An 18,072-nucleotide genomic window follows, 5' to 3' on the forward strand; every position below is an offset into this window, starting at 1 on the left:
CAATGTAGCATATATATTTCAGTGGAAATTTTTCCTGTGGGCCCCTGTGCATATCACAGCTCCATGATGGTGCGGGAGTCCATGTTTATGGATCCATTTTCAGGATCAAAATCCTCATTAGTAATACAGATTAATGGTAATTACAAATATAAATAACTTGAGTGTATCTTCTTATTTTCCTCTGAAGACATTGCTCACAGAAGCTAGCTAAATGCCAGATTTGTTCCCTGAATCCAAACTGTATTAAGTTTATGTGTGATGATGCAGTAACATAAAGTTAAATAAAGCCACATTTTTTTTTCAAGCCTCAAAACACAGAGCTTAGTTCTCATCTAGCATAAATTGGACACTGGTGGAGGATTCAGATCCCTTTTTCCATACTAAGGAACTGAAGAAGTGAAAAAACATTTGCTTTTTCACTAAGAACAAAAGAAAGAAGTTTAAATCTGAGGGATCATTTTTCATTATATTGTAGCTACCGAAAATACAGCTTTATAATAGGAGCACTTTTTCCACCGGAATTCTGTAATTCTGACTGTGAAGCTGTAGCACAAACTGGGCTGTGGCTGAGTGTTTTTCCCAGGATCCCTGGGAGATAAGGGATGGTTTTTAATGTGGCTTCCTGAAGTGTGTCAAATTCCAATGTCATTTAAAATGTGGCTCATCTACACTACCCTGTGGAATATTTACTGAAGTCCTGAACTGTTGATGCTGTTGGAGTGTGGAGCATGCTGCAGGATGAGAGCCTTGGAAATGTGTGTGGTGCCAACTAATTCGGGGTCCTCACGCAAAATGGCAGGACTCAGGTGTTGGGACATGTCTGTATGGACAGCCTGCGTGGCAGCTGTTTCCAAAGAGGCGTTTGAAATGACCAACCCCCCAAAAATAATAACTTTGGTTGATCAGAGGGTGACCACGAGATGTTATTGATGAGCAAAATACACGCACAATAACTTTTGCTCGCATTTGTGATAGGTTTTTAACCTGGACTATCGAAATGGCAGTTTTTACAGGAAGTGGAAAAGGGGCTGAGGAATCTGAGCCCACATTTATTATTGTGCCATGGCTGATCCATGGAAGAAGGCAGTGCTTGCTGCCTGCCCTGCCATCCTCCTTGCTCCTGCACACTGTGTGTAGGAAAGCAACAGGGGAGCAGATGCCTTGAAGGGAAGCAGGCTCTTTTTGGTGAGTATCATCAGCCTCTGAGTGGCTGAGCTGCAGGTCAGAGCAGGGAACAGAGCTACTGATGGTTATGTAAAGAAAGTATATGCAGCTCCTTCACCCAGGCACTTTATGAGTTGAGGAGCTTGAAACATCATGTTATTTTATTTTGAAATTTGTGTGAAAATAAGAAAGCTTTTTTTTTTTAATGTTTACTAACATTTCTGAAATTTTTACAACTCGTAAAGCATGCAAGCACTCTGACTACTCTGACCTACCTCTGAAATGTTGTAGAAAGGATGGGTGAGCTTCAGTCTGGCAGAGAAGCAAACCGTTATGGTCTGCACCCAGTAGAGGCCCAGGGACATGTTTCATCCTGTGCCTGTGGACACTTTTATTGGGGCTGGTGCATTCAGTGATCCTGGAGTAACAGGCCTATACAGTTCAGTGATGAGTCACTGCTTATACAAAAGTTGCTGGATGACATAAGCAGGTGATCTCTTTTACTCTCATACACAGAATACAGCCCAACTGGTTGATGATGCTCATGGAGAGGTCTTCTTTTTTTCAGTGTGTGTCACATAGCATGGTTGTATTTTGAGAATGCCAGCGCAGAGTTAGCTAAGAACCATAAAATGCTGCCCACGCTCTATTTCTAAGAACAACCTGAAATTATTTAGCAGTTGAAGAAAAAAACCTGAAATGTTTCCCTCTTGGGCAAAGTAAGTAAATCTCTTGGATCAAGGTTTGGTGCACTTCACAAGGAACAATGAGACAAGTGTTTCTTTCGAGTCCCCATCTAAAACTGGCTCTTCCATTTCCTATGACTGGCAGTTTTTGCTCGGGACACTCCTAGGGCTGGCAGGGGAGTTGCCTGTGGCCGAGGCAGAGCGCGTGTGCAGGAGGGTTTGTACGGAGCTGCGACGTGCATCCAGGAAACATTAAAATAGCAGTGTGTGAGCCATGCGTGTGTGCCGCAGTTGGGAAACACTGGGAGTGTGAAGTCCCTAATTTGCTCTCTGGCTCTGCCGTGGCTGTCCAAGGCAAGTTTGGGGATGATGCTCATCCCTGGAAATCATGCCCATCCCGTGCCAGGAGATGCTGCAGGGTGCCTGAGGAAGGCTGCCTGCCCGCGGGCATCCCGAGGGGAGCCGGCTGCCTCAGGGCCGGAAGGGTACGGGGCTGCCCCGGAGGGGGGAAGCCGCCGCCCGGGGGGCCCGGCAGCGTCCCGCTGCAATTTGGGAGGGAGCCGCACCGTGGAAAATATGACCGGCGCCAAGCGGGTGGGCGAGGCCGGCGCAGCGGGGCTGGGAGGAGAAGCGGCGCCCCTGGGAGGGGAGCAGCCCCCGACACCCCGTTCGGGCAACGCCGGGGGCCGCGGCCGGCGGGCGGCCGGCGGGTGGGCGCCGGTCCTGGACTGCATTTCCCATACTGCCCGAGTGCCCTAATGTATGCAGTGCTCAGCCCGGCTCCGTGTGTGTGCGAGTGTATGTATGCGTGTGTGTGTGCGCGCGTGTGTGTGCGTGTGTGTGTGCGGCGGGAGCCCCTCGGAGAGTGGAGGCTCATTCACTGATGAGAGCCGGCACTGAGAGGCAGCACTGCTCCTTCCCTCGCACCCCCGCCGCCTCCCGCGCTGCTACATGCGAGCGGCGGGCGGGCAGCGGGGCCAGCACGCCCGGGACTGCCCCGCTCCCCGCACGCCGCCAGCTCCGCGCAGCGCCCGCCGCCAGCCGCACCGTGAGTACCGGCCACCGCGCCCGCCCGGCCACACGCAAACTTTGCAGGGCAAGTTTCAACCCCCCCCTCCCTCCCTCCCTCCTACCTCCACCCCAGCCCCCCGCGCCCTTTCCCCCTTCCCCCTTCTCCCTCCCCAGCGCCGGGGAAGCCGGGCGGCTCGGCAGCGGCGGGGGAGCCGCGCCGGCCGCGGGGAGGGCCGGGTGGGTGGGGATCGGCATGGTAATGCCGAGGGGAAAGGCAGATAAAAGCGGGGGCCCCCCCCGCACCCTCACGGCGAGCCCCGAGCTGCCCGGATCCTCCCCCCCGGTGGCTTTCCGAGGGGGACCGGTAGCCACCAGGGGGATCAGGTGCCGGGGACCGCCGCGGCAGCCCGGCTGGGGACGGCGCACGGCGAGGGGGGGCCCGGCCGGACCCGGAGACCGGCACAGATCCCTCGCTCCCAAATAGATATAAATTTTTTAACTCTTTTATTTTTTTTTCTTTTTTTTTTTCTCCTTATTTTTCGGTGGGGCAAGCCGGGCAGTTATTTCCTCGCTTCCCTCCGCTGCTCCCGGAGCTCGCTCTCTCCACAGTCGCTCTGGGCAGCGACAATTTCATTTCCCACCAGCTGCAAAACAAAAACTTTTTTCAAAGGAAATAAGCAGATCCACGCACCCACCCAGGGGTTTGTTGGTTTGGGATTTTTTTTTTTCTGTTTGTGTTTTTTTTTTTTTTCCTTTCAAATACACAAACTCAGGCTTTTATTTTGCAATAAAAGTATCTGGAAAAAAAAACCAGAACCAACCACCACCAAAAACCAAAACACCCGCCAGGGTTTCTGTGCGCTCAAGCAACACTGCCCAGCCAGTAATTTTATTTACTTCGAAGCTTTCATTTTTGCGATCGTACAGTCCCCGGGTGAACTTTAGTTTTAAGCCGTCCCCAAAATGCGCGATCCCCGCTCGAAGACCGGTATATTTTTTTAACAGCTCGTTGTTAAGTCGCACTTAAAATAATTTTGGACGCGGCTGAAGTTTGTCCAACATCCTCGCCCCTCCTCGGGTCCTTCATCCCTAAAAGATTGTCGCCCTTGCCCCCGGCTGCTTCCAGGTAGGAACCAAGAGCCTGGATCTCACATGCGGTGTTGTTCTGGTTTTATTATTGCAGATAAAACAAAGGTAGAGAGGCGGTTTAAATTGGCAGCGTTATTCAACGAATGAGCTAAAATTACTCCACATGTGAATGGCGTAGCTTGGAAAGCCAGAAGAGGTGAAAGGAATTATCCCTGTTTTCGCTTTAGGTTCTTTAGAAAACTTTCTGGATCATCCAGCGATGCGATCGAGAAATTGCAGGATTTTCTTTCTTTTAACCAGCAACCCCAGCTCTAGACCAGGGAAGTCTGTAAATAGGTTGGAAGCATGGAAAATAATTCTTCACCTTCAGATCTAAATACATAAAAACCATCTGGTTGACCACAATGAAATCATTAGGAACTGTCTACTTAAAGAGTTGTATTGAATGCTTATCCTTCCACACAGGAAATGTGTATGGTAAGTGATTGTTGCAATAAATCCAAACAACTCCGGGCATCTTCGCGTTTGATGATCTTTGTAACTCGGGGCTTAAAGAGGAAGAAAAAGTGGTGGGGGTGGAAAGGCGACTTAACGGGCTGTACGGACCGGGCTGGCGGTGCCCCCTCCCGCTGCCCTCCCCGGGATTGAATAATTCCCGAAGCGGCTGGAGAGGAGCGGCCCCGGCTGCGCCCCGATCGCCGCTTTCCGACGGGGCCGGGCGGGACTGAGCCGGGCCGGGTCGGACCGGGCCGTGCCCGCAGCCGCGGCCCAACAAACACCTGTTTAATGCGCCGGCGGGGAGCGGGAAGTGGCGGGGCTTGGCGGCGTCGGTAGGCTCCAGCCCGGGGCTCACCCCCGACGGATTTTATTTTGTTTGGGTTTATTGAACAATCCCCTCGGGCGGGGGAGAAAAGCCGGCAGCGGGAGGGAGAGGGGGCGGCAGGCGGGTGCCGGCCCGGTTGGGGCGGGCGCTGCCGGAGGGGCCGGTGCCCGCGGCCGGTGCCCGGGGCCGGGGCGCGCCCGCCGCCCGCGCTGCCCGGCGGAGCGGGGCCGCCCCCGGGGCCACGCCGCGGGCGATTTTCGTTCGCATTTCGCCAAGTCGGGAGCGGGGCCGAGGATGCGGGCCGGGGGCGAAGCGGCAGCGAACCCCTCGGTAGGCTGCGGGTTGTTTTGTTTTTTTTTTTCCTTCTTTCTCTCTTTTTTTTTTTTCCTCTTCCCGAACCCCCGGCGCTTCCTCTCTCCGGCAGCCGCCGCCGCGGGAGCGCCCTCCCGGCCCCTGTTTTTATTTTTTTTTTTTAAACTGGGGGGGTTTAATTTTTTTTTTTTTTTTTTTTTTTTAAGAAGAAGTTTACAGCCAAACAGGAGCGGGGGCGCAGTCGGGGGACCGGGGCCGCTCCGCCCGGCCCCGCCGCCGCCTCCTTCGATCCCCGCTCTCCTAATTTTTTTCCTTTCCCCATTAAACCGGTTTCCACAGCAGCTGTCCGGGTGTGCGGCTGCAGTTGGCATATTTCACGCGTTGGAAAAGAAAAAATTAACTGTTTTTCCTTTGTATCTTAATCCAGTGATGAGAGCTCTCCTTTGTTGGCTTTCGAGCTTGCATTTGTTTTATTTATTATAAGGAAATCCAGTTTGGTTCAAATATATAATCCATTTGAGCACCTAAATCCCCAAACAGCTGGCATTATTTTGTTTTATAATCTTTGGCTTTTCTGCGCAGAGCATATTTCTGAATTCCTACTTGACATTTATGAGGGAAAACTTTTTAATGTAAATGGATATTGTGATTTTTTTTTTCCTGGGCATTTCCTAATTTACATGCATCACCAATTTTCCTGGATTTCCTAATGTTTTAATCTTTTTTCCTCCCCTGTATCCTGCTAATTAATTTTTTCCCCAAGAAAACTTTTTTCTGGAGGGAGAAAGACATTAATTTGCCCCATTATTTTAATCTCTGGCATTTGGAAATGGTTGAGAGACCACAAAAATGCAACCTGTTGTAGAAGCCAGAGTGGTGTGTTTTATTTATTTTAATCGATAGCAGAGAGGTGATTTAGTAATAGGAACTCCGAGTAACATTTTAGTAGAAGATTTGCAGATCTGGTGGCTGTGTATGGGGTGTGCATGTGCTTGCATATGAGCGCGTTTCTTTGAGGCTGATTAGCAAGTGGGGTTTACGCTTCTAACCAGCAGTCACTGCTGTTTTCTCCTCTTGCTGGGTGTTTGTGGTGCCTGCTAAATCCAGTTCTGTCATGGCTTCTCCTACTTTTATCAGACTTCCCTCTTAACTTATGCAGCACAGTGCTGCAACCTCTGTAAGCAGAGGAATCAAAACTGAGCCAGAGAGGACTGATTACAACTTGTTCCTTGGTGAGAGATTTTTTTTTTGTGGTTCAGAGCTAAAGGCTCTTGATTCAATTTGCCTTGGTTGTGGCACGTTTAGCCTTGTTATTAGTAACATACATGATTACACATCTTGTACATTTTAAACAGGGTAGCTCTGAAAACCAATTACTATGCATATAGGTAGCCATGAAAAAAAAATAGTAAGAAAATCAGAGTTAGTTTTCAGTGTGTCTGTCTAACCTTCATACTTGGTAGACAGTTTATGTAGCTTCCTAGATTGATCTCCACCCCTCCTCCCTCTACTCCTTGTTTAGTTAATTCAACAAAGACTTTTTGCAATCTGTTTGGAGTTTGTCTGATGCCGTGGAAAAGTAGCTGCTGATTTATTTGGTTGCTTTTCGATTTCTGTCTCTAGCCCGTCTTTTCTCCTCCTTTCAGCGGGGATGTCAGCTGTTATTACTTCCTATTGATCCCTTTGCAAAGTGAGAAGTGAACTAAAATTAATGTCAATTCCACTGCTCGGATCAATAGCTGGAGTTATTTTAATCTGGATTTGCGCGAGGTGCTAAATTAAAAAAAATCAGCATAGAGGCAGAAAAGTAGCAGCTCCTCACTCCACCTGTGCCCACTGCCTTCCCAGCACCCAAATGTTCCCTCCAGCTGATTACCCTGCAATCCATGTTTTTTTAATTAAGAAGGTCAGTTAGTTTTCTTATTTTTGGGTTCTGTATTTAAACCTATGACATTTTGACATTGGGAGTGTATTAACGATAGATTTTCATAATGACTGGTCCGCCGCAGCCTAATCTGTCCGTGTTGCTGGGGGGCGGGGAGGTGTTGGGCGAGCAAGGAGCAAGAGAGAACGAAAAAGGAAGTGGGAGCTGAAAAAAAATTAAATTTGGCCGGCTGAGATATTGTAATGTGTTGATTTATTCCTGGCGTAATGAAGTTTGCAAACGAATAAACGGCCATAGTGATTCACAGTATCCTACAGGAGTGTCAAGTGTTGCGGCCAGATTACTAATTTATGAAATACATTTAACGTAATGGGGTGAAAGCACAAGTAAAAATAGAAAAGCAGGCAGAGGTGGTTGCTTTTTTTTTTTTTCCCTGGAAATCCACGTTTTTCCGTGATCGCTCAGTTTCACTTCCATGTTAATGATTGTTTATTTCTGAGGACAGTGGCTTATTTGTATGCATTTCTTTAGATGTATAATTATGTGTGTGTGTATACACATATTTACATGGTTACACGAGCCCCCAGCCCCAGTGGCTGCAGTTTCCTGACCTCCAGGTTTTGATCAACCTCGTGTGAAGCAGCAGAGCAAGTGTACCCAGGACTGCAGTGCTGACCAGGATGCCCTTGGCACCCCCTTGCTCTTCCTCTCCCCCTCGCTCTCTGTGGCAAGAACTCAATGAGAAAGTTATTTAAAATTTGGAAGAGAGCAGATCCGTTAATGTGAGATACATAATCTGGTAATTTAGCAATGATGTCTATAAGGATGGGTGCCAAATGAGGAAGCAGAGAGATGATGTCCACTCATCTTCACAATTCATAACAGTCAGTGGAGCGGCTGGGTACAGGATGGGAGAGAGGAAATGCTATCACTGAACTGCATTAAAGCCCCAGACTGGATTTCATACACTTTGTTAACCTAGGCTCCCTCATTCATGGAGTACAAAAGGCACTCCATTAGGGAGACACTCTTTCACTAAGTTTTATTTGAGATGTTTGACCCTCTGGATTTAAGAGGCACAATTTGTAACAGCTTTTTATTATTATATGATTTTTCTGGCCCTTTGAGCTCCGGCGGCTAGTATATTGTTTCAAAGTTATAGTCCTTGTATTTTAAGCTGGGTTGTGGGGCCTGAATGGCAGGCGGCGGAAGCTTAAAAGAAAAGACACGAGATTGATTGGGGGAGAAAATAACAACACAAAAAGCCACTGGGAACTGGGGGAGATACAGAAAGGAACATTTTCCCTTCTTTCACCCTGGGAGGGGGCTGTGGCTGGGTGGGTGGCTGCCACCGACCTGGGAGGCTCAGCAAGATGCAAGGCAGAAATTTTGTTAACATTTTCCTCTAAATGTTAATGGCACATCCAGGGCAGTTTACAAATCTACTTAAGAGTTAGTGCATTAGGAACTAAAATTACTGATCCATCCTCTCTTGTCCCCGACCCGAAAGGCAGACACTTGCAGAGATCAGATGGCAGAAGCACCCATTATGATTTTAAATATTGCCAGAGACGCCAGGCGTTTTACTGGGGAAGTCTCTTCTCCTTTGGCTGCCAGGGACCGCGTGTGCACGCGTGTGTGTTTGTGTATTACACACGTGCACCAAGGCACGGTCACATTCCTACATTCCAATGATGTGTGTACATATATATGATGGTATTGGGTACTGTGTGTGTGAGTACTTACCTACCCATGTGTACTGTGAGAGTGAGAAAAAATACATGTCTGTTATATAAGTCTCAGGCATCCTGTACAGTATAACCATGTATGCTGGCTGATTTAACTATGTACAAAGGATATTTTTATGTTAATTCTACACCCCCTCCCCAAGCAAATAGTGGCGTGTGTATGCGGGGGCTTTCTTAAGTTTATTGCGGTTATATGTACGTGCCACTTGCCATATAAAATTCCAATTATAATTTGGAGTTACTATGTTAATTTTACGCTGAACCTTTTTTATTAGTGCATTATTAAATCTGCATGTTATTATGTTTGGTTTGCCTTTCATTCATCTGCACTGGATGATACCCTTTAACCTGGAGGGCCAGGGCTGATTCCACTAGTGTGTGAAGTTGTCTATTGATTTTCTTGAATGAGAACAGTGGCGCGTCTCCGGCCGGTGGCTCGTAACACATGTGGCCACCCTGCTGCTGGAGCGTCCCAGAGAGATGAGTGCAGTAACCTAACCGGCTGTGTTCTCTTTCCTTTTCTGTTTCCTTGCAGTGTTCGAAGGGTGACGATGCTCCAGTAGTTTTCCCCGCTCCATTCCTAGGCATCGCTTTGCTTTCCTTCCGGGGAAGATCGTTCTGCTTGTGATCCTGCTGAGGAAAGAGACTCCGATGGACTTACACCGGGCAGCGTTCAAGATGGAGAACTCACCCTATCTCCCCAACCCACTGGCCTCCCCAGCACTGATGGTTCTTGCCTCCACTGCTGAAGCCAGCCGTGACGCTTCCATTCCCTGCCAGCAGCCGAGGCCTTTTGGAGTCCCCGTGTCAGCAGATAAGGACGTGCATATTCCCTTTACCAATGGCTCATATACTTTTGCCTCCATGTACCACCGTCAAGGCGGGGTGCCGGGAGCGTTTGCAAACCGTGACTTTCCTCCATCCTTGCTTCACCTCCACCCCCAGTTTGCACCCCCCAACCTGGACTGCACCCCGATCAGTATGTTGAACCACAGCGGCGTTGGGGCTTTCCGCCCCTTTGCGTCCACTGAAGACCGGGAGAGCTACCAGTCAGCCTTTACGCCGGCCAAGCGCCTCAAGAACTGCCACGACACTGACTCACCCCATCTGCGCTTCTCGGACACTGATGGGAAGGAGTACGAGTTTGGCACGCAGCTCCCGTCCAGCTCCCCCGGCTCCCTCAAAGTTGATGACACGGGGAAGAAGATCTTTGCAGTTTCTGGCCTCATTTCTGACCGTGAGACTTCATCCAGTCCGGAAGACCGAAGTGACAGATGTAAGTACCTCTGTTGACTTGTTGGTGGTTCTTTAATTGTGCCTCACTGAGATACTCAACAGGTGATTGTCCCACAGTGCTGTGATACTTGCTGGAGTTGGAGGCAGAGCAGCCTTTCCTGCCTGCCAAGCTCAGCCATGCAATATTGCCTTGTTCTTCTAAAAGGATTGACAGATTTTAAGGTGAGGTGCTCGTGAAGGAAACTCGCCTTCCAGCACATGCTGGAGAGGTGATATTGACCCTGCAGAAATCTCTCCATGCCTCAGTGCGAAGCTATAGGTGCTGGTACATGTATGTGTATAAACAGAGATGCAGCTGGAGTGCATAGCCAGAAACTTTCCCAAAGCTTGCAGCAAGCACGTGCCCCCTGCTTCTCCAGGTGTTTCTTTCTGACCTTTTCTTCATGCACACCATTCTTGTATGATTCACCATCAGGATTTGTGCCTCCGGTTAGGACAAAAATACCTTTTCCTCTGGTTAACTTAACAATATTTCTGGCCACTGAGCTCCCTCTTTAAGGCATAAATACAGATTGTTCCTACAATTCAATAAGCTGTTGCATCATGTGTTTCTCTGAGTGTTTCCCCCGTTTGGTGCCCGTTGAAAGGTGATGTGCCGTTTTGCAGGCCGGTGATCGGACTGAAGGAACCCAGTCCACTTGTTCATGACTGTAACTCCATGCTCTCCCATCACCTTGTCTCTTGTGGTGTTGCCTACACAGAGAGGCAGAGCTGTCCTTCGTGAAAGGCAGGCTTCCAGGTCTGCAGAGCTGGGAGGTGACCCATGATGGGGAGTGGTCTGGGGGCAGCAGAGCGTGGTACCCCAAGGAAGAGCACTGACTTATGATTAGAGCTTTCCTGTAAAGCCAGAGATGTAGATCAAGGAGTGAGTGGTTTGCTTTTCACATGGTCTCCTTTGTTCTGTTAAGTTTTCTTCTTAGAAAACCATTTTAATATTGTCGTTGTTATTAGTATTACTTTTTTTTTTGAAACCAAAACCTGCTGCACCGTTCCTTCCTCTCCCTTTCAGACGTGATTTTTCTTCTCCCCTTTATGATACCGAGGAGAGTAATAGAGACATTGTGGCTCTCTCTCCCCTGTCGGCGCTGCTTCCTCAGGCTGTCTCCTTGAATTAGGCACTGTGCTAACTTACCGGCGCTAAAAGGCATCTGCCTAAACCCAGCGTACCTTTTCAATAAAAGTCATCATAAAATCAACCTGCCTTGTAAATCCATCGCTCTTTGGGTTTGAAATACGCTGCAAGTGTGTCTTTTATGTCGGCGTTTGCGAGGGTAGGACGATTCCCACTGAAGGCAGGAGCTGTGTATTTCTTGCAGTACCAATGTGATCTCTTATCTCTCTCCCCCCTCTCCTTCTGATCCACCCCCGACCGTGCTACTTTTTGTGCTGTAAGCTCCTTTCATTGTTCAGCATCTCCTTTCCCTCCTTTTGGGTCCGTGGGGGAAGTGGCTGTAGGTGGGAGCGCATGTGGATGTGGATGTGTGTTAAGCTGGTAATGTAATTATCCATGGGGGAGGCAGGTGAGATGGCAAGGCTTAGAGACATCTTTGTTGATGCTCTTTCCCTTATCAATATAACCTGGCTGTGAAAATGAAGCTTGCTTGAAAGAGTACTCTGGGAGATAGCGGCGAAGGAGCGGGTCCGCTACCTAAATGAATTTAGAGCACATCAGCTGCTATGGATCTTGGTGGCAAAATCCTGTCAAGATACCCCATTTAAAGAAGTAAATCTGTTAAATGAATTAGACCGCATGGAGCGCAGCTGTGGACAGACAGAAGGGTCCACATCCACCGCCGTGCCTTGCCTTTGCCAACAGCGTGTGCCGAACGTGGGTCCGCTCCTTCCTGGGAGCAGACGGGGCTTTGCGCGGGCGCGTGCGAGAGGCAGCCAGGGTGACACCAGCTCCCTGTGCCGCTGCCAGTGCCGTGGCAGGGGACCTGCGGGGGAAAGGAAGCAGAATAAAAACTTTGCAGGCAGCTTGGAAAACTTGGGCAGAAGTGGGAGGTGTTTTGTCGTATTGTTCTTGTTACCCGTGTTGTTAAATTTCTTGAAGATGCTTTGCTGCGCGGTAGAGCTGAGCAAATGCGACATCCCTGCTATTCCATCGACATTAAAATTCTTCTGTAACTATACCAGGATGGTGTACACTAAATATGTCTGTTGGCTCTGTATCATATTCCTATCACATGTAGATACCGCACCATGGAAACTTTGCTCCATTTAGACGGCGCGTTTATTTGGTGTGTGCATACACACTTATGGGTGTGTTTCCTGGTGGCCAAAAGAGCAAGTGGTAGAGCTTTTTAGGGGATCCTATTTTAGTCTTTGATGTTGACCATCAGAAAAGGAAAACTTCCACAGTGAGGGACTCAAAAGATTGCAGTTAGCAGATATAATGGTGATCCTGTTTTGCTTTAACATTTGCATTTGTATTTTTGGAGTTTCTGTATAAGTGTGTACCTGGGGGGGGGGGGTTGTTGTCTCTGAGAAGTTTGGTGGATTCCTTGCGTAATTGTTATATATAACCCTTTGTAAAAGCTGCCTACTTTTGCTCCTGATGGAGAATCTGTTGCAGGTAGGTGGCTGTAGCTTCGAGGTAAAAATGTAATTAGGCTTTTCTACAACTGCGAGCAAAAATTGTAAAATTTTCTTAGATCAGCAACACCTTCCCGTGTCTAATGGGTGCTTTTCAGGTTTGCAGAGCTCATCTGTTTCGTTGTATTTTTCAGATTGCTGAAAGGGGTTGTGTTACATGGAAGCTGAATTGCTATGATTGCTCTGCGTGGTCTTCTGCTCCACTGTGCAGAAGCCTTTTCTTAATAGCTCATTAAAATATTTGTTTTACCCCATAGCTTAAATGGTAATTTTCTAGGAAACTTCCATTAAAACAAAATGATTCAATCACTGAGTTTTAATTTTCCTAAAAAACAGGTTTATGCTTGAAATACTTTGCAACAAAAGAAGGTTCAAAGTCAGGCATTTACACCACAGAGTGTTTGGAAGGTGCTTATTTAGTCCTCTGCAACACGGGAAGAAAGTCTTGGCCTGTTTTCACCAGTGGAGGAAATGTGAGGAACTCAGTAAAATTTTTTGGGATACGTGCTGGTATATTCCAGATTAACACCTGGCCCTGTAAGATGTGTGTTTGTGCAGTAGAGATCGCTCAGCCTGTTGGGTGAACCTTTCCTTACTTTTAAAGCAGAGTGTTGCTTGGGCCCATACCCTGCATCCCCCAAAGGGACAGTATCTCCTTTGGCGTGCATTTGGGTGGGACTGTGCTCTCTGTTGAGCAGCAAATTGGGCTAGGATGTCTGTATTTGGATAAGTTGTCTCTTGCTGTAAAATGCAACACGTAAAATTCAGGACATCCAGAGTGATGGAGTGTACAGGGGGCACACAGAAAAGTGGAGCCTTTCCAGGGAGATGCAGACATACCGTGTACTGGATGGGCCCATTCCCTTAGGTGCTTACTGAGAGAAATAATGCCATTTGTTAGAGTTTAGGAGCTTCTTGTAAAGCATGTGTTAAAGACACTGGAAGACATATTTTATGGGTTTCCTTTAATAAGCGTACAATAATTGAGATTCCTAGAAAGAGTGGAAATAAATGGCATGTTCCTTTCTGCAAAAGAGATCTATAGCCCTATTTTAAAACCAGGAAAAAAAAAATTAAGATTCCTGGTTTTGTTCTTTACTTCCAATAAAATTTGTCCTAGTGCCTTTCTGTATCAAGTCACCGTGGCATTGCTTTCCCACAAAGTGACACGCAGAGTTCCATGCCGAAGCTGGAACCTCCTGGCAGATAACTGGACCTTGTCAGAGCAGACACTCCTGCCTTCCCTGCAGGGCTGCCCATGCCCCCAGCCTCCTTGGGATCACAGAAGATGCTTTCCCGTTGCTGTCTGATGCTTGGTCTCCGTCACGTGTTGTCTGTGACTTCTTGTGGAGCACAGGCCAACGTGTGAAGGTGATCCTCTACGTCCCAGACACTGATTCAGTTTCCAGGCTCTGGCCAGAGCCTGGCTCTCCATGTCTCAGTTTCCTTGCTCGTGCTGGTGGCTCTTACCCAGCTCCTTGTGTGTCCTGAGGATGAGTGATTGAGCTGGGAACAGGCCGGGATCCCTTGGGATCATCCCTGGGGTGTGCTGGGTATAGTGGGGGTGGATCTATTAGCAGTATTTTGCTTATTATTATTTTTGATAATCATATTTAACCTCGGTTATCTGGGCACAGTTTGTGCTGCAACTGGTTTCTTTTGTGCATGAGAAGTTGTATGCCATATTAGTGAGCTCTTTGTTCCTCTTTGGGGTTTTAAAGAACATCACTAGCATGGAGTTACTTTTCCTTTTGAAACAACTGGTTTGTTATTGATCAAATGTAAATTGCACTTCAGGTGATGGACATCAGGGCTATGATGACCACAGCATGAATTCCTGAATAACATGGTGCTTTGGAAATCAGATCAACCCACCCGCTCAGACATGTGTGTGTTGGGATTTGTGTTTGTGGGCAGGGACCTGTGTAGAGAGCTCTGTGTGTGTATGTACATGTGCTGGGGGAAGAAGGGTTTTTTTCCTTATATTTTATGGCAGAACAATGGCTTGGACGGGGAATGCACATGTGCACACATCCATCGCTCACAACTCTTCCCACTGGGATGCATCACTTCCAGGGCTGGTAAAATTTGGGGTCTAATGTGAAGTGATGCTTTGTTGCTAATAATAATCAGCTGTGACCATGGGAAATTGCAAGCTTAACTCTGCTTATGAAATAATGAAATAAATCGAGTGGAATGTTTCCTTCCGTTTTGCAGTGCCCTGTATGATGTAGGAGGAGTGAAGGAGCAACAGTGGATTTTCTGAAGGGGTGGGCAGGCAGATGGGGCAGTAGCAGATGATATCTGTACCATCCATCCCTGTTGCACCACCAAAAACACGCTGTCCTCATGGAGTGAGCTGCGTTGCATGGAGGGAGGTCTTGGAGCATGCGGCAATCACCTCCTTTTCCTGCTTTTCTGGCAACAACCTTCCTGCTCCCTCTGCAAACTGTTGCCGAGACTCCTTTCCATGCTGTTCGGCTTAATTGTCTTGTCGGGATAAAGAAATGTTTGAACAGTTAAAGTGGGGAAGGGCTGGATGGGAGCAGCCCCTGCCGGCTGCGGGGCCATCTGGCCTGCCTTGGATCTGCCGGTCTCCAGTTTATATTTCTCTTTCTGTTATTTGGGGCTATCTGGCGCACTCGGAATACCTAATCACCATGGTGAGAGGAGGGATGGAGCTGCCTCCCCCGCCACCCCTCTGGCCTCCCCTTCCCATCAATTGTCATGCAGAGCCCGGCCGGGCGCTGCTCCTCGCAGCCCTCATTTGCTGTCCTCACCCGCTCTCGGCAGAAGGATGGCTTTTAATTGATCGTTTGAGGGGGAGGGCTGGGGCTGTTTTCTCCTCCAAAATGTTTCCCCGCGCAGCCGCTGCCATCCGGCCGACCTCAGCCATGCCAGCAATGCCTTGTGCCCTTTCTCTTCCTTTTTGGGCTCCCTGGGAGCCGGTGTTAGGGCTTATCACCACTGTCCTGGGAGCGCTGAGCAACACCGAAATGTCATATTTATCCATCTCCTACTGGAGAGATGGGCATGGACACAGTAAATATTTATTGCCCCTCTTTTGCCCTGTGTGTCTGGATGCTGGCAGGAGGGTATTTATTGTACAATTGCAGGGCAACCCCCCCACCTTGCTCGGTATTTCCCATCAAAACCACGGCCCCCAAACCGCTGGCCAAACCTTGCTTTTCGAGAAGGAATGAATCGCATTAAATCTTCAGCCCCATCGATCAGACTCGACTGCTGTCAGAGAATTGCGGCAGGAGAAGTGCAGGCAGACTTGGCGGCTGCCGTGCTGTGCTGGGGATCGGGAATCCTGACCTCGGGCATGGCTTGGAGTCACGGTTTCCCGATCCCTACCGGGGGAGCAGTGATACCTCCCTCGCAGCGGAGTGTGCCGCTTTGATATCTTCTGACAGAAGACACTAGGCAAGGGCAAAGTATTAGTATTATTAATATAGTACAGTTAGTAGAATATTATGAACTATTATAAATCATTACTGCTAAACTACAGTTATTAAAGGAAATGACCAAAGTGCACTTTGCGAGCCAGGATCTCTGACAGTTAAAACATTGTTTTATTATTTTACTTGCTAACTTGCAAAATTCAAGAGTTAGCAACAGTTTCCTGGTTGATTGGTAGCGATTGCGTAAGGAATTGGGAGAAGAGGGGGGAAGCGGGCGAACATTTCAGGAGGGAGAGAATGAATGAGCCTTAGTGCCTCTGTGATTTATTTTTCTTTCTTTGATATTTTGAAGGTCTTGAAGGAAAGAGACATACTCAGGCATGGGCCTAATCTTGGTCTGTAGGAGTGAAAATGTTCAAGACAATGAGGTCTTAATGTTTCTGGAATTCCCCAATGAAAAAAAATAGAAGTGAAGGTGTTTGTGAATCACTGCTGGTTGTTATTTGTTTGATATCATTTAGACAAGTCCCATTAAATGCTAGCAGCAGATTCATTTTTCCCTCTTTGTTTGCCTTCCAGGGAGCAGAAAACAGACATAATTATATTTTACGTGAGACTGTAAGATTTCCTCTCATCTCTTTTTTTTTTTTTCTGGCTAATATCTGCAGCTATAAAATAAATTCCATTTGTGCATACATGGTGTTAGACTGAGGTAAATAACTGTCATCTAAAATCTGTCTAACCTTAATCTGCATCAGGAGCACTATAGAGAACTGTACCCATTTGTATAATATTGAGCTTTATTTTTATTATGGATTTCTAATGCAAATTCATAGTGGGAGCAAAGTTGTTTTCTTTTAATACCATACTCCAAGAAAAGCAGCCACTGAAAGCAAATTGTGACGATTTTTATCCCGTGGTTCATGTCACTGGTGGTCTTCTATCATGTCAATGTGCTTGATAGCCTGTGAATGTTTCATCTCTCTTCTTCAGGATGGAATAGCAGATTTGGGGATTTCTGAGGACATTTTTCAGCTATACAAAGCAATTAAGATTCTCCGGAAATTATGGATTTTTATTTGAGAAATTTAATGTAGGATTGGATTCCTATACAGCGTCCTCTGAAAAAGGGCATGTGCATTTTTTGTAGATCTGCACATGTAAACTGTATTGTGTCTTTCTGCCCCTTCATGCAACCTCACTGTTTGCCTGCTTGGCTTTGCTGGCCTGAGTATAGAAGCTCACAGGTTACAGCCATTTGGGGCATATTCATTGAATTCAGTTTTTTTTTTAGTTTTTTTTTGCACTGAATTATTTTCCTGTTACTGCTTGGATATTGGGTATTTGCTGGCCAGATTGGCAGCCCTTCTCTGGGACGCAGCCCTCAAGTCCATGGAAGCTCTGGCTGAGGAAGTACTGCTGGGTTTGGTGCCATCTGTGTCCATCTTCTTCTTCTTTGTCTTGTCTTTTGAAAACGGGGGTGGTGGTTGTGATGGCCTGGGAGTTCTTCTTAGCCATCACTTTCTCCTCTCCTTCGACCATTTGCTGACGTCTTGAATTGTGGCAGTGCCCTGAGCAACAGAAGAGGGGGAGAAGCAATGTTGGGGAGGAGCGAGGCAAGGAGGGATTTATTGTCTTAAATGCAGATAACGTGGGAGAGAGACCTGGTGACAGTGAAACTGCTTGTGGAGTTCAGGTGTGGGACAGTTCCATCGTATTTTTCCTCACTTGGGACATAGTTTCTAATCAGTGTTGTTTTAAAACCTTCCTTTTTTGCTAAGTTGAGGCTGATAACAGCTTTCTCACTAAATTGCAGAAGAACAAGAATGTGCTTTGTACTTTTTTTTTTTTTTTTTTTTTTTTGTGAATATTGGGCTGTTCTGCAGTGGAAAAAGAAAGGCACCACGTGTCTCTGTATACCCCTAAAAGGAAGAGCTGGAAACTGTGTCCTTGCCTTCCCCCAGCAGTACTGATTCTTAGGAGCTGTTTCTCACCAGAGTAACAACATTAAGTTTTTAATTTGGAAAGACCCAAGAGCTTTCACGTGTGAGCTTTT

At 47.5% G+C, this 18,072-nt stretch overlaps 1 protein-coding gene across 4 annotated transcripts in view; it reads left to right on the top strand.

Moving 5' to 3' along the window:
• Positions 1-9,274: 9,274 nt before the first annotated feature.
• Positions 9,275-18,072, top strand: part of RNF220 (ring finger protein 220) — a 214,386-nt gene continuing 205,588 nt past the window's right edge. The window contains exon 1 of one of the 4 annotated variants that reach the window (XM_032696602.1): positions 9,275-9,994. In XM_032696602.1, the coding sequence (XP_032552493.1) occupies positions 9,370-9,994 (625 nt within the window). In that variant the 5' untranslated portion in view covers positions 9,275-9,369. The remainder of the gene's footprint in view (positions 9,995-18,072) is intronic. The other 3 variants (XM_032696603.1, XM_032696600.1, XM_032696601.1) reach the window with 3 other exon arrangements.

Source organism: Chiroxiphia lanceolata, chromosome 9 (assembly GCF_009829145.1).
Source record: "Chiroxiphia lanceolata isolate bChiLan1 chromosome 9, bChiLan1.pri, whole genome shotgun sequence".
Taxonomy (NCBI): Eukaryota; Metazoa; Chordata; class Aves; order Passeriformes; family Pipridae; genus Chiroxiphia; species Chiroxiphia lanceolata.